The following is a 23,772-nucleotide window of genomic DNA, read 5'->3' on the forward strand; positions in this document are numbered from 1 at the left end:
AATCGAATAGAATTCCTTTTAAAGAGTTAAAAACCCTAGAGTCGCATTTCGAGGAGGAGTCGTGAACAGACGCGAGGAGCAAGGACGAAGAAGAGTCGTGACGAAAGAGGAAGTGTAGCGGCGGAAGTAAGGAGCAGCAACAACCTCAACGCACTGTGCGGACCGAGTGACATCGAAATCCCGCGACAGAGGATAACGACTGCCGTCCCGGTACGAAGAGATCACACACACGACGTATCTACACGTTGGACGGGCGAGTCCCTTTTTACGCTTCGAACGAACCAAGGGCTTGCACGTTCGCACCCACACGCACACACACGTACCACATTCACATAACGGGGCTTAAGAACTACTCAGGGCAAAACGGGACGAGCAGTATCATCCGCGAGTGCGATTTCTCACCCGGCAGCACAAGGGCCACGACGATTCTACATCGACCAGACGGAAGATTCGCGTCTGCACGGACTGTCCTTCTCGTTTACACCGTCCGGGCTGGGCAATCCTGAATTTTAACCTGAACTTAAGTGTATGATAGACTTTAAGTTAGATAGAACAAAGAAATAGGGTGTTCTCCACAGTGTCGGAGGACCTCCATTCGCGCGCGCATCGAACACACACACCTGTACATCTATACACTACATACATACCACAAACACGCAATCATAACAAACTCAGACGCATCAAAGCAAATGCAGACCAGAAATAAAAGCAGTTGAAGAAAGATAGAAGAAGAGAAACAAGTCGAAACGTCGGACCGCGAAGACGCACGCGCCTGATCAGTGACAGTTTCGAAGATAGATCTAGGATCGCTACGGGAGACTACGTTCCAAAGATCGAACAAGGTGGAAGGTCTATCGGTCGCGTACAAAAGAACCGATCGGTGGTGTTCACGAAACGGACCAAGGATAAATCGACAAGAGAAAGCACAGAGGCCGGGCAGAAGCTCGACAACAGAGTGAAGCAGGAAAGCAGGAAGGAGACGAAGAGACGCGGTGAGAGTAGAACCGAGAGCTGTATCGAGGGAAAGAGTTTCATGAGCCAAGTAGCGGGAGGCGGCAGCAGCAGCAGCAGCAGCAGCAGCAGCAGCAGCAGCAGCGGACCCGGGAAGTCGAGGCAGGTGGCGAGTAACTGACGTTGCCCGCCGCCCACGTCGAGCGAGGATCGTTGTCCTTAGGACGATCCTGGGCTAAAGAGAGCGCGATACAGCGGATAAGAAGATAGGAAGGAACGGCGGCGAGCGCGGAAGTGTGCCGGCCGTCGAGCTGCTTACCGGAAGGGGTGCGAAAAAGCGGGCAAGCTGCGCCGGAAGGGGGTAGCCCGGGCTTCTCGCGAAGGCCTCAAAATTTCGGACGCGACGGCGGCCCTGGACCTACGTGCCCAGACGCAAGCCCAACCCGACTTTGGCTTGGACCACCACCAGCAGCAACATCACCATCAACAGCAGCAGCAACAACAACAGCAGCAGCAACATCAACAGCCGCAGCCGCAGCAACATCAGCAGCAGCAGGGCCAAAATCCCGAGTCGCGTCCACACCATCACCTTCAACAGCATCATCATCATCATCAGCATCACCCCGGGAATCATCTCCACTCTGGCGATTCGGGGGGTGGGATAGGAGGTGGAGGAGGTGGCGGTGGAGCCGGTGGAGGTGGCGGTGGCGGCGGCGGAAGTGGCGGCGGTGGAAGTGGCGGTGGTGTTGCTGGTGTTGCTGGAGGAGGCACGGTCGGGTCGGAGCCGGACAGATCCGTTAGAATTCACGACGAAGACGACGAGGACATCACCGAGAGGGAGGACGAGGAGGAGGACGAAGATCCCTGCAGCTCGCCGGAACCGGACCTCGAGAACGAGCCGGAGCCCATGGAGGTGCAGGCTTCGGCCGTCACAGCGGCGGCTGCTAACCTTCACGCATTACGCCAACATGTCTTCAAGATGTCCGATTACTGGCAACAACCGCAACGGGGGCCGCCTCAGCATTCGCCGGGGATACAGCACAGCCCTATCTCCAACTCGACTCAACAGCAGCAACACCAGCAGCAAGTGCAGCAAATGCATAGTCCGCTTGGCCAGCAGCAGCAGCAGCAACAACAACAACAACAGCAGCAGCAGCAGCAGCAGCAGACGGGCGTCTCGCAGGTGCAGCAGACCACTAACTCAGGATTAGGACAGACCGCCAGCCCGCAACAACAGATGCAGCAGCAACAACAACACGCCATGTCCATGGGGCAACAAACGGCCCAGGGATCGCAGCATCAGTCTTCCCCGGCACCGACAACACCGTCGCCGCAGGCAGATCACCAGAGTGCCATCGCCTCCAGCATGGCCCAGAGTCTGCACAATCTGGCTCAAGCGCAGCAAAGCATGTCTCAGGCGTCAAGTCCGTCGCTGGCCGTACAAGCGGTCCAGGCGGCTCAGGCGCTAAACCAGAACTTGGGACAGGCGCTGACCCAAGCCCTGACACAAAACATGCAACAAAACCTAGGTCAAACATTGCAGCACAATCTCGCGCAAAGCCTGACGCCGAGCTTATCGCCGCAGCAACAACAGCAGCTGCTCAATCAACCTCAAAACCTCAGTCAGGCCAGTCAGAGTCTCCAACAGAACATCCAGAGCCAGGCGCAAAATTTGTCGCAGACGCTGCAACAGCAGGCGCAAAACCTGACACAGAACCTCGGCCAGAACCTGAGTCAACAGGCGCTACAACAACAGGCGCAAAATCTGACGCAGAATCTGCAACAGCAGGCCCAAAACCTGACACAGAACCTGCAGCAACAGGCGCTGAACATGGCGGGCAGCATCGCTCAGAACGGTGCTCTAGCCGGAATGAACATGTCGGCGAACCAGCAACAGAACTCTCAGAACTCCATGCTGAGTCCAGGCGGAACCAGCCAGGACTCCCACGACGCCAGCCTGACGGAGAAGCTCGTCAACGAGCTGCAGGTGAGCACCCATTCCTAATACATCCGCGAGAAATACAAGTTACCTTCCGCCTCTTTTTTCCTCTCGCTTTTATTCTCTCGATCTCGGTTAGACGGCTCGCCTGTAGCCCCGGAGAGAAGAGATAAATAACTGGGACGAGGCAACCGCGATAAAAGTGCATAATGCGTCGATAAATAGGGTCATTCACTTGGGCCGACTGACGCCGGACAATATTTTCAAACAGTTTATGCCAACGGAGAAAAATATCTCGCGAAACCTCGAACTCGCTCTACTCGCTCGTTTCGACTTGAATAACGACTCCTTAGATGATATTTTTCAGCTCGGCTATAAAAATCGGTAGTATCTTTTGCCTCCTTATCGCGATATCGATCCGCTCAGTTCTCTATTGTCTCTAGCCTACAGGACCTCATCGATCCTGTGACAGAAAAATAGGGCCGCGTCGGGGCTCTTCGCGATCGAGAACGCCCGTGTCGGCTTAACAGGATGACTTTCAATAAATTGCGCTACATCGTCGACAATTTCGCAGACTGTTTGAATCTGCGACTGTACCGAGATACACTGACCATGGTTCACGCACATCGGAGAATACGTTGACTTACCGCGTCGCGTACTTTGCAACACGCGTGTACGTACATGTGCGCGCGCGCGCTACACACGCAGACGGTAGGGCGAGCAAGAGAGGGAGAGTGAGCGAGCAGGAAAGAGTGAACATGGACGCGAGCGAGCGCGCGCGCTAGCCGGTGAACGAGCAAGCGAGCGAGCAGCTAGGCGGACAAGCGAGCAGGCAGGCAGGCTGGCTGGCACGCACACATTAGAGTCACGGGGCCACAAATGCAAACGCGGCCCACGCACACCGATGCGACGAGATGCAGATACGTCGTCTCTCGGGGTTCTTGACCCGCGCAACACAGATAATACTATACGCATACGTCATACGGTACGCCGAGAAGATGTTCTCGAGAAAATATCGCGGCGTGCTTGTGCGATGCCGCACAGCCGCGAGCTTCGATACGAGGAAACTAAGTAAATATATCCCCGCGCGGATCCGCGTCGGCCTCGTCGCTAATAGGAATCCGATCCTTTTCTTTCCTCTTTTTTTGTTACGGCAACCGTCTAGGACAGCCGTTCCGAGGCGTTTTCTAGCGAAACTTTCTGCAGCGGGTGATTCTGTAAACTGGAGTAGTTTGGAAATGGATTCACTAGTTTATTAGTTGTGTCGCACCCCTGCGAGAAAACTGTCATAAGTCAGGAACATGAGATTCTTGAAAAGAGCGGAAACAAAATTTCTGTTTGCTGAGTTACGGATTACAGAAATGTATTGTTTAACACGGCGAATGTTTGGTGATCAACAGTGATAGACACTTTAGATTAGATTAGACACTTTGTAATAAGTAAATCCTCACATTTATAAATTTCCAATCGACTTTAATGTCCATAAGTAAAATACCAAATGCATAATTGAACTAGAAAATGTTGTTTTTTTAAAGAAAGATAGATATATTTAAATAAATGAAAATACCTAATGGATGCCCTAAGAATTTCATGACATCCAAAGCGTTAAAATTAAAAATGATGAGAAACTTAATTATTGTGAAACACGCCACGCAATTCAAAGAAAATAAAAAGGTTTGACTATGACAGATTTCTCTCGAGAATGCGATATGTACTTTAATTTTTTTTCAGAAAGACGCATTGACTCTTGAACCGCTACTACAAACTGTCTTCTTTATGTTAATACTTGGGTTCTCAACCTGTGGGACACGATCCCCAAGGGGATCGTCAAGTATTTTCTACGGGTTCGCTACGGTTACTTTTAGTTGCATTTAACTTCATAGAAAATTTCATCAGAAAGATTTTCAACACTTACTTATTTTAACGCATTATTCTACGAATATCTAGTTATAATATTGATTTCGGGTATAAATGAAAAGTGTGATAAAAGAAGTATAACAATCTTGATAAATAATATATAAATATTGAGGCACGATTATATTTTCAAAAACCTACTTTTAATGCATCTCTTTTATATTTCGAAAATACTTTTTAATAATGGATAGGAGTCACAATGCGAAAAAGGTTAGGTAATTTAGTCATGATTCATAAGTCTTCTTCAATCCTTTGTATGTTGGAACTCAAATTCGTAGAATGCATTACGTATACAAAAATTCTTGAATCTCAAAGAACTAATTTTTATCTCATAACAGAACTCATAAAATTAGGATTTGTTGAGTCTTAACCTTCCTCTTTATCAATCTTTAATACTAATTCCCCCCAGTTTCTAGAATCACCTTATACGCTAAAATCACGAGCTTCTCTCGTATAAAAAATATAGGCGATCATTTGTAAGGTCGAATCGGAGTTTCACAACGCGAAGTAGCATCACGAGCAACCGTGAGCTAGTGTCCTGTGACCGGTAGACGAGATAGCGATTTTGTAGCAATGCTGGTTAGCATAAAGGGCAGCGAAAAGTAAACTAACACGAGCCTCCTGTCTTGCCCGATAGTCTCGTGCCTCTGCGGCGGGACTCGGAGGTGCGGGAGGCGCCGGTGGAGGCGGAGGAATGGGCAACATCAGCGAGCGCACCCTCGAGGAATGCTGGTCCACCCTGCAACGAGTGAGTTGAACACTCAGCCCGTTCAAGATCCCCTTATTATTACATACTTCTCGTCGCACAGCGCTTCCTGTAACTTATCACTTTTTCTTTCACCGATTCGTACAGGCTCTTTTTTTGTGCATCTTCCCTTCTTTGTTCACATTCCACCTGCACGTTCACACAACAAGCAACCGTTGACGTTTTTTTCCGTAGCGATCCTTGGTTTCGACAGTAGTTCTCATTTTCGTTTTCCCTCGAACGAGGGAGCGTTTAGCGTCTTCGTTGATTTCTTTTCATATTTTCGTTTTGATTTTCCTCACCGCTGGCATGTTCTACTTGCGTGCATCTGCTTCTGTATGATTTGTGTACTCTTAGCATAAGGAGCAGCTGGTTGCTGCGCCACCAACGACGATCGAGCTAGCCGTGCTCTAGTCTCGATCGCGGACACCGTTGACCGCCGTGACGATTCGAGATCGATCCTACTTGTCATGAGATTGAAGCGTACAGAATTTTTGCGGATGAGTCGGTCGACGAGTAGACATCGGACGCCTCGACGAACGGTACATCTTGCCTCGCTGGACAATACGGCGTTTAATTGTTCCGCACGCGCGTATTCCACGCACGACGCAACCGATTTAATGGGACAGTCCGTCACGATCGATAGTACACGCGTCTCCGCGTATATGGCGCTGTCCTTTTACGAGCCAAGACCGAAATAAAGGGAAAGGAAGCACCGCTAACGAGCCGTGAATCGAGTCGAGCTATCGTTCGACTCGAAGGAACGAGAGACGACCGCGGAAAGCCGGGGAAAGGAGCGAGAGACGTAACCGGCCGCGGGGACAGAGACAGACTGGTGAAAGGGGGGGAAAGAAGGGGAAACAAGACGAGGAGCAAAAAGAGAAGCAGCCCGTGGAAAACTTTTAAATTCTCGTTCCGAGTACGAAGCAACAATTTGTTTCGCTAAGTAGCCGTGCCCGTCTTTTGTTTTTGCGACTTCTTTTATTACCGCTAACTGCGGGAGAGGAAGGGGGGATGAATGGAAAGGTGGAAACGAGGCGGTGGATGGGGGTGGAACCGCCCCCGTCGTCCATCGCCACCTTGAAAGCGAGGCAGCAGGAACGACGAGGCGAAACTTTCGGAAAATCGCAAAAACGCCGCGCGATGGCGAAGTTTTCGCGTTTTCCCGAGATTTAATTAAATCGTTCGCCTCCTTTGTGGCGCACCGACCGCGAATCTCCATCGAGAGGGACAAAGTGTTACGAGCGACGAGCCCTCGATCGACTTTATTATTTCGCAGGAACACTCGACTGTTCTGGGACGGTTCGTTTCGGGAAAAAAAAAGAGATAGATCGGGCGACCGCGATCGCGCGCGTTGGAACGACCGTTTTAGCCGTGGGAAAACAAAAGGGCGCGAAAGAAGATGAAAAGTCCTGAAAACATTATGCGACGCGGCGTTGTGTAAACACTCGTCGCCGAGAGGTTCTCATGGTACCCGATCGGGGTGCGACGAACAGAGAAGAGAGGAGCGGTTTTTGTTCTTTCGCGAGCTCGAAAATTAAAATCCAATTATTTCAACGCCTCTGCTCGCCCCTACGGCGATTCAAATGAATTTTTTGCCGTAACTCTTTCCCTCTAAATCTCTCTTGCACCCCGCTCTTTAAACCGGTTCAACGCCGAAGCGGTAACATTACACAACTACAAGCCTCTACCCTTGACCGATCCGTAAAGTCCCGATCTTGAATTGACGACAGCTGCCAGTACCGGAACTACGGTACACGGGGAAAAAAGGAAGACGATGGAGAAAGGGGGACGGCGAAGAAAGCTCTAACCCTTGAGATCGATGCTGCTCCAATCTTCGGTGCTATAGATGTGAACAATCAAAACATGTGGCCATGAATTGTGAGAGAGCTGTAGGAGAGACGAGAGAATTGAGATGTTATTAATACGTTCAAGATGGTATAATCTATCGGTGAATAACTGTATGATGTTCTACAATATCTATATTTATGAATGTGAATTGAATACGTCCCCACAAGACAAATATACAATATGACAAAATAAACTAATGTAATTTTAAAAAGACACACCTATATTTAATCAGTAAAAAATTGGCAAAGAAAATACATTTAATGTTAACGCTTACTGGTCAAGTGAGGTGCTACAGATCTAAACCTTACTTTTTTTCCAAATTATAGTCAGATTAGACTACATTAAGGCTACAGTGACAATTAGAAAGTAACTCTAATAAGCAATTACCGGTCACACGTTTATACGCGGAAAGTAGTTTGCCATTTATTTGACCACTAGGCTAATGTGGTATTAGTATTATGCCATAATATGGTTATTTCATTGCTATTTAGAAAAAATAATGTTAATTCTTTATATTAATATTTATACAAACAATTCACAATTTTTCAATTTAACAATCTCTATGTGTTGTCCATGAACATTTGTTCTGAAACGAGTTCCTAAAACCACAAATTAGCAACTAAAAGCATTAATATCAGCGACCTTATCAGCAGAATATAGCCATCAAATTTTAAACAAGTGTCGACAGTAACAAATATTTTGAAAATTACATGGCCATCCTGGACGTATTAAAACTGAACGTACCAAGTATAGCACAACAAAACAAATTGGGGCACCTGAATATTAATGCCATTCCGAATCTAACACTTCTCAATCGTTGCTTTCTTAAGACTTCAGTTCTAGCGTAACGAATATTTCGAAAAAATTGGAAGATAATACTCACGCAAAAACATAAAGTGATCGAACAAAACTATGTGCACAGATTCCTCATGCGGAGGGCACGCCTAGACGCGTCTTTCTCACGATTGCATCCCCTTGAGCGTAATTTTTTTACCTTCGACCCTGCAGTGGTTCCATCGTATTATTTAAATAACGGTGTTCGCGCGCGTGCCATTGTTTCACTAACCCTTCTTCTATTACGAAGAAGGGTAGGGCGGGCGGAGGAAGGAGGGGTGAGAGCTTTCTGTTTCGAGTCGAAGAAGAAAACCTGGAGGATGAAAGATCGCAGGGCAAAAGGGGGATAGAGGAAGGGACTTCCGTGCCACGTAGTCGTTATGGCGAAAGCAAAATTACGATATCTCAGTCCAGGGGCAACCACCATACCTTCTGCCCTAGCTGTAGCGTACCGAGACGAGGTTTCCTGGCTTTTCAGTAATTTTCTATGATTTTCAGATCGCATGATCGCTAACAATAACGCCGCGACCCTGTGCCGACTGTTAAGATCCTCCTAATCGAATTGTTCGATCTTCGGTGGGAAATCGTTGCCACGCTGTCCGAGCTCTTGGCAAACGAAAATCACCTAGGAGTGTAAATTTCCGGGAGAACCGCGTATCCCCTCCCAAATACGGAAGGAAATGGACCATACGAGAACCTATCTTTCTCTCTCTCTCAAGTACATGAAATAGCCGATGGAATGGCAGGAATCTCACAATAACGACATCGATTGACAGAACGATTCGCCGTGATGAATAACTCGTCAAAAGTGCGAAGAGAGTGAGAGAAAGACAAAGATGGTGAAACCCACGTTACAAAGTCGTGTGCCGGCGAAACGTTCTGTACGCGCAGCGGCGTACGGTTCTTTCTTCCTCTTCTTTTTCCTACTTCTCCGTCGTTCGCTCGCGCGCGGTTCCGCCATGACCTACCCCAAGCGGTCGACGAGAAAAAGAAGGAGAAAAGGGAAGAGAGCGGGGGAGGGAGCGGGAGACGATGGAGGAGGAGGCAGCGCAGCAGCGAGCGGGAAAACGGGAGAAAGAGAGGAGGAGGCGGAGGAGGAGAACTCACGCGCCCACACACGGCTGCGAAGTTGCAACGCGGATGACCAAGGAGCGAGGAGCCGCTCTCGGGCCAGCGAAAGAGCAGGACGGAACGCGGCCTATGGCCGAGGAAAAAGGGAGGGCGAGGCGCACAGAGTTTATTCTTTGTGTCGCGCGTATGGCTACGCGCTTTTTTTTATCGTTCGTTGACTCCACGGCTCGCGTTCTGCGGCCGCAGAGAACGCGCTCACCGCATCGCTCTCGAGTCGATAAGATTACGCTCGCAGGGGCGGTCGTACTCCAGCGCACGATCGCCAACCTCGCCGAGCTTTTTCTTTCTCGAGACTTTGCGTATGTGAAATTCAAATGGTCCCTGAATGACTCCATTGATCGAGTTACCCGGAGACAGTATAAACTATGGGGAGGTTTAAGACAAAGAGTAATTGAAGAAGAAATAAATAGGTTACATCTCTTAAACACGATTACTATTTTATGCAAAATGGAATGTTCGAGTAATAGAAAAATTAGTTTAAAAGTTGTTAACCCCCTTTCTGACCGTCCCGAAGTTTCTAAGGACAACCTTAAGCACTCGAAATGAATTTTTGCACCTATAGGTATACTTAAAAGAAGCGTTTGAAACCAATTATATGAATTGTTCCATGAGCGAGGGTTGTAGCCTTTGTTTTATGTACCACGAACCCAAGAAAGCAGACGAGTAGCATTTCAAGCTCTGACCTACTTCGATATTCACTAGTATCTCGATTCCTCCGTTGTCGACGACAAAGCGACGCACTAGGGACCGCAGATTCTTTCATATACCGTTACTCTACGTGTAACCAGTAATTATCGCAAACTGGAGTCGCGACGCGCAGACGGCAGCCATTAACCGCTCGCTGTGTTCGAAGGCGGGATCACCCACAAAAGCTCGAGAGAAAGAGCTCGGATCGGAATAGAAACAGGCGGAAGCTGAGGAAACGCGAAGAAAAGAGTCGGAAAACATGCAACTCGGTAGATTCGAGCGAAGTTGAGAAATCTCAGCGGCCGGTCACGAGAGAGACCGCGAGCGCGCGTATCCGAGAGAGCCTTTCCTCTCCTCCGGTTGGAGCTGCCGCGGCAAAAGATCGTTGCCCTTCTAAATATAAGTTTGCAAAATCGAACAGCAAAACTGCAGAGTTTTGCCGTGGTCTGTGCGGCTCTGTGTGTATATTGCCGGTAGATCAGCCCCCTTCTTCTTCTTCTTCTTCGCTTCTTCCCTTCTTCTTCTTCTTCTTCTTCTGCCGCTGGCTGCACGCTGGTGCTCTCGCGCTCCTCGTTCTAGCGTGTTGCTTGGTCCTCCTCCGCCAGAGCGTATCCTCCATCGGCTGCTCTCTCCTACTCTCTCGAATACGAGCCCATATCCACCACCTCCTTCTGGCCCCCTCTTCAGCTCCCTCCAACGTCGATCCCCACTGTTCCCGCTCCGTGACCTCGAAGGCCTGCGAATCCGCTCTTTCGTTCGCGATGACTTTCGGACAAAATTCGCCTGCTCCCTTGAACGTAGTCGTAGGTCAAGATTTGGTCCCGCCACGGCCACTCCGAGCCAACGGGAAACGAACCGTGATCCCAGACCCCTATGAACCAAATAAACACGGATGTGGATGTTTTCTTCTTCATACGCGAAATGGGACTTGCGAAATGAGATGCTGTAGATTGTTAGACTTCTAACAAAAAAAACTATGAATCATTCATAGTAACATTTTCTCCTATTTTATTGGAAACTGTGAGCCATAGACAGTGAGAGGGAAAAAACAATTTGAAATTCTTTTTGCTTATAGAATTTCTAAGTATAACAAATTTTAATTCAAAATGATAATGGAATCGAATGCAGTTTAGACATGCGAGTTAGTCAATTTCTGAAATATTAATGACTTCAGGCAAGGAAAGGTCAAATTCAATTGCGAAGAAATTGTATTTAAAAAGCGAAGATGAATAACTGATTGCGAGGGGAATGTAACATCAGAGGGACGGGACTGGCGGAGACTGAGAACGATGCGCGAAACGACAGAGATAAAAAAAATCCGACCGCGTGGAAAAAATAACCGAGCTGGAATCTAGGTCAGCGGGGCTGTGCAATCGCAATGTGCCAATGTCAGGCGCGTAGGAGCAAGGCCAACGAAATTACGAACAGTGAAAAATTCAGCAGTTGGATGTGAATCCTTTGAAACTAAGGATTTCGAAAAGTAGAAGCGCCTAATAAAACAAAAAGAAGAAGAAGAAGAAGATGGATCAAAGTGTATGCATCTCATGAAAGTAATCATTGAATTAAAAAAAAAGTCTCCCACTCAGAAAGTAAAATATATAGAGGAATTACGCTGAACAGAGTTTTTTCTCCAGCACATTCATCCCATAAAGCGAACGAAAGAGCAAAGAGCGCTTAGAATGTGCACGTTGCAGCAGCGAGCGGCCGGCGTCATCGTCATCGTCATCTCGTGCATGCGTGGGTGAATAGCCTGGCCGGTTTCGAGCATCAGAGAGACGGGAGAACCTCGAAAGGGAACAGAGATAGAGGGAGAAGGCGAGTGAGCCGAGAGAACAGAACAGCGAGTCCTCGCGATAAAAGAGAGACAACGCGATTCGCGTTGCAGAGGGGGTCGAGGAGGAGCCACGGGGAGCGAGAAAGACGGCTGACTATCAGAGCACGAAACCACTGAATTTTCGTTTCTTCTTCGTCCCGCTTCCGCAACATCGACAGCGCCTCGAGATTTCGAGCCCTTGAACTCGCAACGTTTCGAATACCTCGGGACTATTGGAAGCGGATCACCCACTTTCGTCGACCTCGACGTCGACGGCCGATCGCCGAGCGATTGCACCGGTCGAGCGTCATCGAACTGGCCCGTGCCCCAAACGTTCCCGTAGGTCGCGTAGGCCCAGGCTCGTCATCCTTGATAGATTAGGGCTGTCGTAGGTAAGACATACGCGATTCGCGTTAGCTGGATAGCAAAGGCGCAACCCCACCCCGTACTCTCGTGGATCCGCTCTGGTAGCTTCTCGAGGCGAGTATTCTACCTTCGGACCTTCGCGCCAGTGCCCCCCACCGGCTGGTACCCGGCCAATCGGCCGCGAGGACGCCGGCGTGAAGCCTACGCGGCGGCGGCCAGGCCGATTCTCGCCGGCGCCCCAGCATTTTATACGGAAAAGACTCTTTAACGAAGCACAAGGTGCGCACGCACGACCAACTTCACGCGACACCACGCGCGCACCGCGTCACACGCACACGGGGAGGCGAGAGTGCGACGAAGACCACGACGACCACGACGACGACGACGACGACGACGACGACTACGACGACTACGACTACGACGACGACGACGACGCCGACGACGACGACGACAACGACAACGACAACGACGACGACCGCTGACAGAAACAACGTTTTCCATTTCCTCCTCTCCCTCGCCGTCCCATCGTCTTTTCTCCTCTCCCCCCGTCGACACTGTATTTTTACCGGCGACGAACCGCGAGAACCGAAGAGAACGACGACACCGGGAGACCTCGTAAAACGTGGAGATTCGATCGGCGATTGGAGGCGCAGAGGACTCTGTGGGGAGAGGCCCAACGCAAGGACCGGGACAGATGTCGATCTGGATCTAAGGGGGTCGATCTCGCGGCGAGCCTCGAGGAGGAGGAGGTGGATCTAACGTCGCGGGGAAAAACCACCGAGGATGAGTGACAACGTGCGCGGCATTGACAGCTGACAGCGCGCGCGGCCGAGCAATTCTCTCCGTCTCTCCTCTGTGCACAGCTTCACACTCCTTTCCTTGTGATCTCTCTCCGTGTCTCCTCTTCGCGCAGTGTCCCCGCGACGAGAGTGCTCCTTTCCTGCTCTATCCGCGCGCCTCCCTTTTCGCTTCTATACATTTTCTTCGCTGTTCTCCTCCACCCGCACTTCGCCGCCCCCACCAGTAACGAGCGACCGCGCCGCGAAGTGCCGAACGATGAACTCGGGCAACAGTGTGCCATATTTTGTGATCTTTTTACCTAGCTCCTACCACCGCGTTTTAACTGTGATCCACCTACTCTAGAGAACCGCGCAGGACAGAGGTAAGAAGATACATACTCTTCTACTTCTAACCACCACCGCCAACTACGCGCTACTACTACTACTAGCCCGAGCCGAAACGCGAGACGGATGGCGGCGCGGGCGCGATCGCTGTTTCGCGTCGACTCCGCGCGTTTTCTTTCCGCTCGGCCTGCGATCTCTTCGGTGAACGAATTTTCGGCTAATCAGAGGAGTCGTCCGCCATCTACGTGCGCCGCCCCCGCGTGGAAACGTCAGGGAGTCTCTCCTTGGTTGACAACGACCGATTTCGATGGTACCGTCCTTCCGCGGAACCGTGTACTGCGGCTGACGCATTCCAGAACGAGGACGCCGCGCTCCTTCGAGCGCGAAACACCGCCAACTGGATCGGCTCGAACTCGCTGTATCTCTCGGAGAAAGATCCTTTCGGCTCCCCCAGCGGGAGAAACTTGCATACGTACGCGTCTCGCATTCGCGACACCTTCCACGCAGCCATTCTCTCGAAATCGAACTCTCGGCTGTGCACCGAGCGTTTAAAGAAAGTGTTTATCTGTGAGGTTGGTCAGAGATATTCGTTCATCTTTCGACGCTTGATTTTGCGGCTTCTCCGTTCTTCTTCAGTGTTTTACATATATTGAAAATCTTCTTCGAGTGTCCCTCCATTTTTATACTCCGTTCCGAAGCGATCTATGAGATTTTGGCAATCGTAATAGCATAGCTAAACGGTTCCCCTAATTTCTCCACGCGAATAGAACACCTCGTCTATAAATGACAGACGGGCATTCGATTAGAATCCATTCCGACGATCTCTGAGAATCAGACAGCGTTTCTTTTTTGGTTGTACTGGTTCAGTCGCGGAGCATCGGTCGAGCCACGACCTACTCCAACCGAGGGAGCGATAAGGCTCGGAGGCCTGCTTGCCAGTCGACGAGCCCTTTCCTACAGTTTGATGAAGCTTGCGTTGTAGCATTTTTCTTAGCGAGCCACAGTAAGACGAGGCAGGCGGTTCTAAGATGGAGGGAAACAACATTTACATGTGACGCAGAGAAACAGAAGGGTTAGAAGGAGGGGTCGACAGAAAGAGGTAGTGAGTGAGGTAGGGAGAAGGAAGCGACTAGATAAACGGAGAGAGATAGCGGCGCGTATGCAGATCGCGGCGGAGAGAGCTTGAAGAAAAATTCCTTCGGAGGCAAAAACTCGACCCTTCGCCGAAGCGGTGGGAAATTTCACCGGGCGCGCTTGAGGGGAGCGTTTCGAATCGGGCTCACCCTGAGTCTCCCGATCGACCGAAATCCATTTCGCGACGAGCTGTTTTCCCAATCGAGTTCGCGACGCTTTTTTCGAGTTCAACGACTCTCGCTGCCACGGCTGGCCACGCGAGACGGGACACGGGTTTGAGAAATGTCAAGAAATGCAGCGAGCAGCGCTGTACGGCGGGAGCCATGGGAAGAGGGCGAGCGGAGACGAATACGAAGAGAGAAAGAGAGTCGAACGCAGATGGAAAAAGGAAGACGAGGGAGAGCGTGAGGGGGGAGGAGAGAGAGAACAAGAGAGAGTCGAGGAGAGCCACCAGACGTGGCAACGGCGCGAATGCAGAATGCACGCTGACATAAAACATACATATATGCAGGATGCAGCGAGCAGCATCCGAGCCTTCTCTTCTAGGAGCGTCGCGAACGTTGCACGACGTAACCGTCAGCAGACGCGACTCCACTTCGAATCGCCGTGCCGCTGATTTCCCTCGAACGATGCGTTTCACGGTGATCGATATTTATCGTGTTCCCAAAACGTGGGGTGTGTCGCGTGGATCATTCCTGAGATCGAATCGAAGCGCAATAGCTAACCCCTACTTGGATATCAATTTCGATTGTTTTCTAGTTCCATCGATTCTAGATTCTTCAATGAAACAAATCGAGCTCCCGTATCCAGATATCGCATATTTATAAAGCTCATCGCGCTATTCAGCTCGTTACACTTTTAACAGGGAAACCGGGTCGTTGACACGTGTTTAGCAGATTTTTCGCGCGGCCAAACGATCCCACTGCACTTGGAGCGGCTCGATATTTTCGGCTTCGAACCCCTTTCTTTTATCTCCGACCGTGGCTGGCTGCGCGAGGGACGAAGGCAGAAGAGAGGGAACGAGCGCATCGTGGCTGCTGAACCTGACCTCCGACAATACACGCCGACGTCGCCGACATTCCGTCCAAGCCTCCGCGCGCGAACCACTCGCTCCCTCTTTCTCTCGCTCGCCGCGCCGCTCATCGCGTGCTGGTTATTAAAATAAATTAAAGATCGCGAGGGACCCTCGCGGCCCTTTCTTTCGATACAACTCTACTTTCGACGGTCTACTTCTTCGTTGCTTAACGCTGCACGGTACGAGCGAAAAAGCAGAACGACGAAATTTCGCGAGAAGTTCGCGGCGCTGGCCGCGTTGAAGGACATCAACTTCTCTTTGTCCTTCGACCATGATTTGTACGCTGTTACGCGAATGCTTCAGGGTCGTGCCGGTGTTGAGGATCCAGCAATCGGTCGTGCACTCGGTCAAGGTTGCACGATTATCGGCACGTTAATACCTCACTGATCCACTGTGCAAACGTCCTGCGGCGGCGGTGGACAAGCTTTTTGCTCGTGTTAACTGGAATGTTTTCGTTCGACCGCGGTACTCTGGCCATTGCTGTTGAAAATTCTTTGGATTCGTTTGCGCAGCAGCACTGACCGCTGGAGGGTGATATCGGTGCCGATAAGGGAGAGGTTTGTCGGGTCAAAGAACTCTGTAGTCATAGGTAATTGGACTTGAGTCGTTTTATTGGTAGGAGCGAAAGCAACTCGTTTTGGAGTCTAGATTTTATGGGAGTATAGTGATAGGATCTGTTTAATATCTCTGAAAAATCTTCAACTTCTGTCTCTGAATGAGAGCGACCCAGGTAGAAACGCGTAGGTTTTACAAAGCTTAAAAGCATTGTTTATTATGCGAGCCTAGACACGCGATGTCCGACGAAAAGAGAGCCAGAAGAGCGAAAGAAATTGTATTCCACGGAGTGTGCGGCAGAACTGACCACGGGCAAACCCGTTCATATTGTCTTACCTTGCCGCAGCCGCGGCTGAGTCTCCGTGTCTGCGCGTCGGCGTGTCGACTCTTAACACACATATGATATGATAAAAAAAAAATACTCTGACGCGGGCGCAAGGTTACTGCCACATGGCGGTGATACGCACCACCCCACCAAGCCAGCCAGCGTCTCTGACGATAGCTTCAGCACGAAAGAGGTTTCTTTCACTCTTGCAAATGTATCAAAGTTCTTTTGTAATCTCCGAAAACGAGGATATTCATCGCCCATCTTCTCGGAGAGTTAAACAAAAGAAAGACTAAAGTTTCGATTTTGAAATTTTAAGGGTCCTGTTTGCTAAAAGTGATCTCGATCCTGAACCGGAATTAGATCTCAAAGTTGTCGGAACCTAAAGGTGAAACGTAGAGGATGGTCGAAGGGTCTCGAGAAAGTGTATTAAACATAGAATCGTCTGCGAGAATCGACTCAATTAATATCGTGGGCGCGTTTATAGCGGCTCGTTCGGTTCCCGAGTCCCCGAGATTGTGGTTCTGCAACAGGCCGTCGGAGTGGCGCGACCTAAAGAGTGCAAAAAGAACAGTGGAGAAGAGGAGGAAACACAGCGGGATGAAAGGAGAGAAAGAGAGAAGAGAGGAGAGAGAAGAGAGGTAGTGGACAGAACTAGCGCGTAATCCGACACGTTCTTACATGGATGCAGCTGGATCTTAAATTCAATACACGCGTGCTTTTTGCCACGCGCATCGCGGCCCCTTCAATTCTTTCGATCGATAATTACTCGGCGACCCGCGGCCGTCTGATCGATCTCCGATCATCTCAACCGATTAAGATAACTGCGCGGCCTAGAGAGAACGACCGATCGTCGGAGTCAATGGAAACCGTTAGACGGGAAAGGATCCTGGCCGCTCGAGTCGTATGCAAAACTGGATGACGCAGGATGTGACGGCGTACCCGTTGCCTGCCGCGCGACGATCCTCTTCGCCCGTAATTTGCGGGAATGCGGAAATGCTGTTAAAGGCATTTCGTGTTTCGTATGCTGGCGAGGAACTGTCTGAGCTTCTTAATTTTTATGGCCAAACAAATCTACTTTGTTTTACAAAAACTCGATTGGATATATAAGGTGCATAGGAAACGAGCACAATTTCTACTCTGCTTATACAATTGAACATTCTCTGACTGGATATGTTTTACGAAGGGATAACTAGCAGACGATGGCACCTTGGTGGATGCAATAAATCTTCAAGAATGATACTCAGACCGTCGATGAATTATAAGCACAAACCGCGAGGCTCGACACAGACACTTTCTTACCTTACACTTCCAAGATTTTAGATTCGCTAGCTCCTCGATTCGTTCACGGTTGTTCTTCGTTTCCTGGGGAGGAACACGGTGGACGAGTGTTTCACTTGGAAAAATAGCGGGGCATGAATAAGACGGCAGAATTTCCACGTGGATCCGCTAATAAGCATACCACCCATCGAGATGCCCGGTATATTTGTATGCAAATCGATTGTAATGTGCTTTAGCGAGGGGCAGGGGAGAGGAGGAAGAGCGTGGCAGAGTGTAAACGCACGCTGCCAGCGTCGGTTGTACGCGACACGTACGCGTATACATATTTATACGCGTGCAGAGTGTGAAACACGAACGCGTGCACGTTAAACACGCATGCGCGCGCGAGAGTGCATGCGTGCACGCACGATGACTCAGAAACGAGTCCACGCGACAATGAAGAAAAAGATGAGGGCGAAGACGAAACGGCAAGAAGGAAGAAGCCGAAATCTCGCCGATTATACTTTTTCTCCACTTTCTTATTCGGTCGGCGATTAAAACGCGAGATTGAAATTGGCCGATTAGCAGCCGCTTTAAAATTAGAACTAGTCTTGGGACGAAAATATTCAAGACTACTGAAAATAATTTTCTGGCCAGAGATTTGTGCTCCAAAATTTCAGAAGAAGAAAAGATACCGTGCTCGGAGATTAAAATATCGCGGTCGGAAAAAGCCAGTCTTCCACCACGAAAACGCGACTTTTCGAGGGATAAAAAATTGGTACACAATTTTTTCAAGATAGCAAAGACCAGGCCGGCGAACTATGATAAACAAATGAGACTTGGCAACGCGGCTTGCAAACGACTGCAGCAGCCAAGGCCTGTCAGACTTTTCTCTCTCTCTCTCTCTCTCTCTCTCTCTCTCTCTCTCTCTCTCTCTCTCTCTTTTTCTCTCCGTCTGGTCCACGGTTTTTCTTCTTCTTCCGTCTCGCTCTCGCAAGTTGGACTCCGTCTTCGTCGCCGTTCGACCATCTTTCTCCCGCGGTGCGGCATGTCTCTTTCTCTGTCGATGGTAGGATTTCCCTCTCCGCGGGTCCCGTTCTCGCCTTCTTGTTCATTGCCTCCCCCTTCTATCGGGGCTAACCTACAGCCGTGAGAGAAAGAGGAGAGACTGCGTCGGTGTGTGGTGGGGAAAACGTGGAGGAGGAGAAAGAGGAAGAGGCACACCAAGACTCTTATTTGCTTCTTTCGTTATTCCTCTTATTTCCCTGCCCGCCTTCAGCAGCGGCACCTTCTTCTTTCGCTGCTCTGCTTCTTCTGAACAGCGGAGAGCCACGCAACTGCGCTGGCCTTTCAGCCCCCTCGCCGGCACGTATACGCTCCTACACACGCTGGCCGGAGTTAGCGGTTTATTTTTATTACGATCTCCTCTCCCCCTCGCCCACTCTCGCCCCTCATCCCCTCATCCCTCTCATCCCCCTCGCGCCGCACGGAGCCTTTCCACTCTTTCCCTCTTCGGTTCTTTTCGTCCTTTTTTCCGCCTCCTCTTTCTCTCGTCGTATTTCGTTCTTTCTCCCCCTCGCGCAAGAATTGTCCGTGGTCAGTACTTTCGAAGAGGGATGGCGACGAGAATGCGCGTCACGGCCTTCGCCAGATACTCTTTTTCCCTTGCCTCCTTCTTTCTTGCCGTCTTTTTTCGCTGCTTTATTTGCTCGCGGGATTATCCCTCGCGCGCGCGGCTCGGCGAACGCGGGAACGGCCGAGGCGTGAGCTGGATGCGGTTGAACCGTGAAAGAAGGGGAAAATTGGGAAAAACGTGGTGTTAAAAGGGAGCGCGATAAATACTTGGAGAAAAGTGCTCTGCGGTCGGCATACTTGTAGAGTTTGGAATCTATTGGAATTAACTTATAATTTTAAATAAGATTTAGAGTTAACTACTTTTCCTAATAGAGCTTTTTTGCGATTACTTAGGAATTTACATGTATCAATAAATGTGTCACATTCTTGCCAACACTATTAATTTTTATTTACACTATTAACACACCAGCTGCAGCCCATAAATTTACTAAATTTTCAATCGTAGCTAATAACAGGCTATAAATTTTTCTGTATTCAATCTGTTAGGAACTAAACTGTGAAATAGGTAATACCACCTTTGTATACCTACATACAGTTATTTATTCTTGACAAAATTGTCGCACTTAGGTAGTTGAAAAATGGCGAAGAGAAAATTCTTAAAAAGTTGCATGTGAAATGTTTGACTAACGCTACACAAGTTCTTAGTAGATCAAAGTAGTCCATCCATTCATCAACTGAGAATTCATCAAAGAAGAACGAAAATTTACGTGACCAACGTCTATTCTGAAGGATTGCATAATACCAAAAGAATGATTCTACTTTGTCATGCTTTACAGACCAAATTATAACCCGATCAGTTTTCAAGAATTCCAATGACGACGACGTCTCCCTTCAACTGTAACCCATATTCAGAAAATAGCTTCAGTAGATTAAGATACAGTAGATCAAGACCTTCTCGTACAGACGATTCTTCCACGACAAGCATCACCACTTGAAATACTTTTCGTTACACTCCCACCAACTACCACTCGATAACAACAAATTCTTGAACTACTCAAACAGTTCCCTATCTCGATTCTCTCGAACTCGCCATATTTCTAGCATCTCTCGCGTGTTCAGTCTTAAGACCGACGAGCTCGAGTAATCGCGACGAATAATGACGCGGAACCACTGGCAATTATCATAACTGTCCGATGCACGAGTCGCGTTTTCCTTGAGGCAATCTTGTTCCGGAATCTAGCTACGTATTGGGAATATCTAAGGGACGGTCGAGGAAAAAGGACAGACAGGGGAGCGAGGGAGGGGGATAGCGTTATTTTTGCGCGACCTTTAGTGGCTCGGTCAACGCTGCGGGCGGACTTTGAATGCGGTATCTCGATTGTCCTGTATTGCCCGATATCGCTCGATACACTTTCTCCGTAGCCGCGATGCAGCGCGACGTCGCGCGCTCGATTCGCCATCACGGCGCGCTTCTTTGCATTTTCACGATACATCACGGCGACTTACCTCGCGCGAAATACAGTCGGTCGAGCGCAGCTGGCGGGGTCTCATTTATTTTTGAAAACGTTTACTTTTCCCGTTGCTCCGTGAAACCGGAACCTCTCTAGAGGGAAAGGGGTCTTCCACAGCCCGTTAATCCGATTGGAAAGTTTTCGTTCGGTCGCGGGAGGCAACCATCGAGCTCCGATGAAAATCAAACTTCTTTTCTCTCTTTTTCGGAAGAAAAAGCGGGAACAGGTTCGGGAAAAGTTAGGCAGGTAAAAGTGAGTAGAATCGATGGTCCCGATCTTCCGCGCTCTCGTCCGACTCGCGCGAGTGATATCCGCGTGTCTGTGCGTGAACGTCTTATCGTGACGTCATTGATAAAGCGGCCATGATGGATAGGCAAAGTCTGCTCGTAAAGAGACCCCGCCCTATTTTTTCCTCTCTCTGCCTCTAGCCGGACATACTTTTAGCGCGCGCACGCTCTCGACTATGGCACTAACCTTCGCCGAGCGCGCTCCACGCCCAAAATAATTTGTACAAGCCAAGAAAGAAAGATGGCGAACGTTTCGAAGAAACGTGGCTTGCCTCGCCGTTTATACCACACTACTTTTTCAATCGGAGCTTACTTGCGTTCCTTTTATAAAACTACGCAACGTCTATAGTTACATAACCGGACACGTCCGCCAGCGAAATTTGCTGACGCGAGAACATAACAATTGCTCCGGTTAATACCAACAGTAACTTTGAAAAATGTCACCTTCTATAGAGTTGTAATTTTCTAATGCCATTCCCATAGAAATTTATTTAAACCTTCTACGTTCTTCGGGGAGTTCACCTAGTCAGGCTTCTGGGTTTCGAGAATGGGCTGGGGTTGAGTTATTGTTTGGAGCAGATGGGTTTTCACCGAGATTTAACAATCAAAATACGAAATCTGAGGAATGCAATGTTTCCTTGTTACAAACTCGACGGTATTCCTCATGTTTTTTAAAATTATTCTCACAGTTTCTTTCAGTCTTGCTGAAGCTTATATGGAAATGAGTTATGGTCGTATAAATTAGTCTTAGAAAGGTATATTCTATTCTCTCGTCACTCGTTACGTGTACCGAATCACGAATTTATAGAGAGAAAACATTCTAATATTGACTGAGACAGACGTTATTTAGTATCAGTAATAACAATGTACATTGTTTTTTTTAATAACTTCACGGTTCACTGACAACTTTGCAGTAAAACACGCGTTTCTGAAATTCATTTGTGTACTAGTCACAGTGTAGTCTTACCAAGTATGGGTGACAATCTATATCATAATACGCAAACTTCATTCGTTCCAAATAATTTCAAGATATACTTCTATCTCGATACTAGCTCACGACTTAAAACCTTTTTGGAATCTTAAAGAATATAAAGAACTCGTTCCTAAAACTCAATTGCACAATTAACAAATTGAATTTGTGTTTTCAAAAGCAAAGGGCAAGTAAAGTGAAAGAATAGTACCTATTAAGGAAACAACATTGAGCTTGCATCGAGACAACACTGTATTATGTCGATACAAGTTCGATAGTACACTCATGTCTCTTGAAATATTAATTTCACTGTATCTGGTCTAAATTTATGAGCAGACAAATTCAAATGACTACTGCAACTAATTTTAAAAATGAGTGTCTTACAATCTATAAAATTCTAATTGATTTTAAGCTGCGAGCTGGTTTGGATACAACAATATATTTTCTGGAAATACTCTCCACATTAAACTTGACCAACTGTCTCCTCCTCTCACCCTACCCTTCAGCTTAAAACTTCATCCGCTCCGATCAGTAACTCGTCTCGTGAACGATTTAAGGCGGGAAAGCACATTCGAGTGGAAAAATCCATTTCGAGGATGACGCATTTTCGGTAAGTCCTGAGCGTTACATCGCGTTCGTATCATCTTTCCTACCCCACTGGACGGTCCTCTTCGACGCCGCGAGTCGGGGTCCGCGGCCAACGAGGGTGGAGGAAGAGGAAAGCAAGAAGGAAGGCTGTGCGGCGGTGGCAGTAGCGCAAGCTGCACGGCATGCACACGATGAGGAGTAGAGTGGAGGAACACGGACACACGGAGTGAGGAGTAGGAGAGAAAGGGGGACCCGGCGGAGGACGCGTATGACGAGAAGAAGTAGGGGAGAGAGCGAGGGAGGTTGTGAAAGAGAGATAGAACCGGGCACGATTGGCCCCTTCCGCCGTGTCAGCGGTGCCGATTGGCTCGCGTTCCCCGGAATCGTGTTATTTCAATCGATATCTCTTCGAGTAGCCAGCGATTTTTCGTCGCGGCGCGTTATCAGCGCCTTTCCACCTTTTTTTCTTCCCCCGTTTAGCACACGCACCGCGCCGGAGACCAAGAAATCGCTCTGTCCCCCCCTTCGACCGGCTTAGTTCGCCAGAGACGCCACACGCTGGCGCACAGCGCTGCGTCCGCGCTTTTCTATACACGGACGCGCCAGCTACCCCCGCGAATTTTCGTAAAAAACGCGGAAAAAAGGCGCGCGCGATCGCTGCAGTGATAGTTACCGCGGTGACACGTTCGACCGATGTGCGTGCCCCTTTTCTTCGCGCGGTTCGGCTACCGATCTCGTCGCTAGCGCTTCGATTTCAAGGGGGAAGCGGTACCGCCAGTGATCCAACGGCGGAAAAGCACTCGCGTCGGCAGTGCTATGTAACCAGTGCATTTATTTACGGATTCGTCCACCGTGTGTGTTCGTTTTAGTATTCGTGAACAAAGTCTTCCCTATTCTGTCCAAACGGAAACTGCACCAAAGACGTCTCGCGGGAAGCTTCGAACGATCCATCCTCTCGATCCGAGTCTCTCCCCCCAAGCGGAAGAACCAGAAGAACCAGTAGGGTTGAACCTCTCCACAATTTTATCTTTCATCGCAGCAACAGATTCTCAAGGATACTTTAATCGAGGACTTCTCTCTCGTAACGCGCACTTATGCAATTCTCTATAAATTTCCATTGCGCGAAAGGTGATGAAA

At 49.0% G+C, this 23,772-nt stretch overlaps 1 protein-coding gene across 5 annotated transcripts in view; it reads left to right on the top strand.

Annotated features, from left to right (window-relative positions):
* Positions 1 to 1,670: 1,670 nt before the first annotated feature.
* Positions 1,671 to 23,772, top strand: part of Dati (zinc finger protein datilografo) — a 65,226-nt gene continuing 43,124 nt past the window's right edge. For 4 of the 5 annotated variants that reach the window (XM_076384716.1, XM_076384712.1, XM_076384714.1 and 1 more), the window contains exons 1-2: positions 1,671 to 2,938; positions 5,442 to 5,552. In XM_076384716.1, the coding sequence (XP_076240831.1) occupies positions 1,859 to 2,938; positions 5,442 to 5,552 (1,191 nt within the window). In that variant the 5' untranslated portion in view covers positions 1,671 to 1,858. The remainder of the gene's footprint in view (positions 2,939 to 5,441; positions 5,553 to 23,772) is intronic. The other variant, XM_076384715.1, reaches the window with a different exon arrangement.

The sequence above is a fragment of the Calliopsis andreniformis genome, chromosome 9 (genome assembly GCF_051401765.1).
Source record: "Calliopsis andreniformis isolate RMS-2024a chromosome 9, iyCalAndr_principal, whole genome shotgun sequence".
Taxonomy (NCBI): Eukaryota; Metazoa; Arthropoda; class Insecta; order Hymenoptera; family Andrenidae; genus Calliopsis; species Calliopsis andreniformis.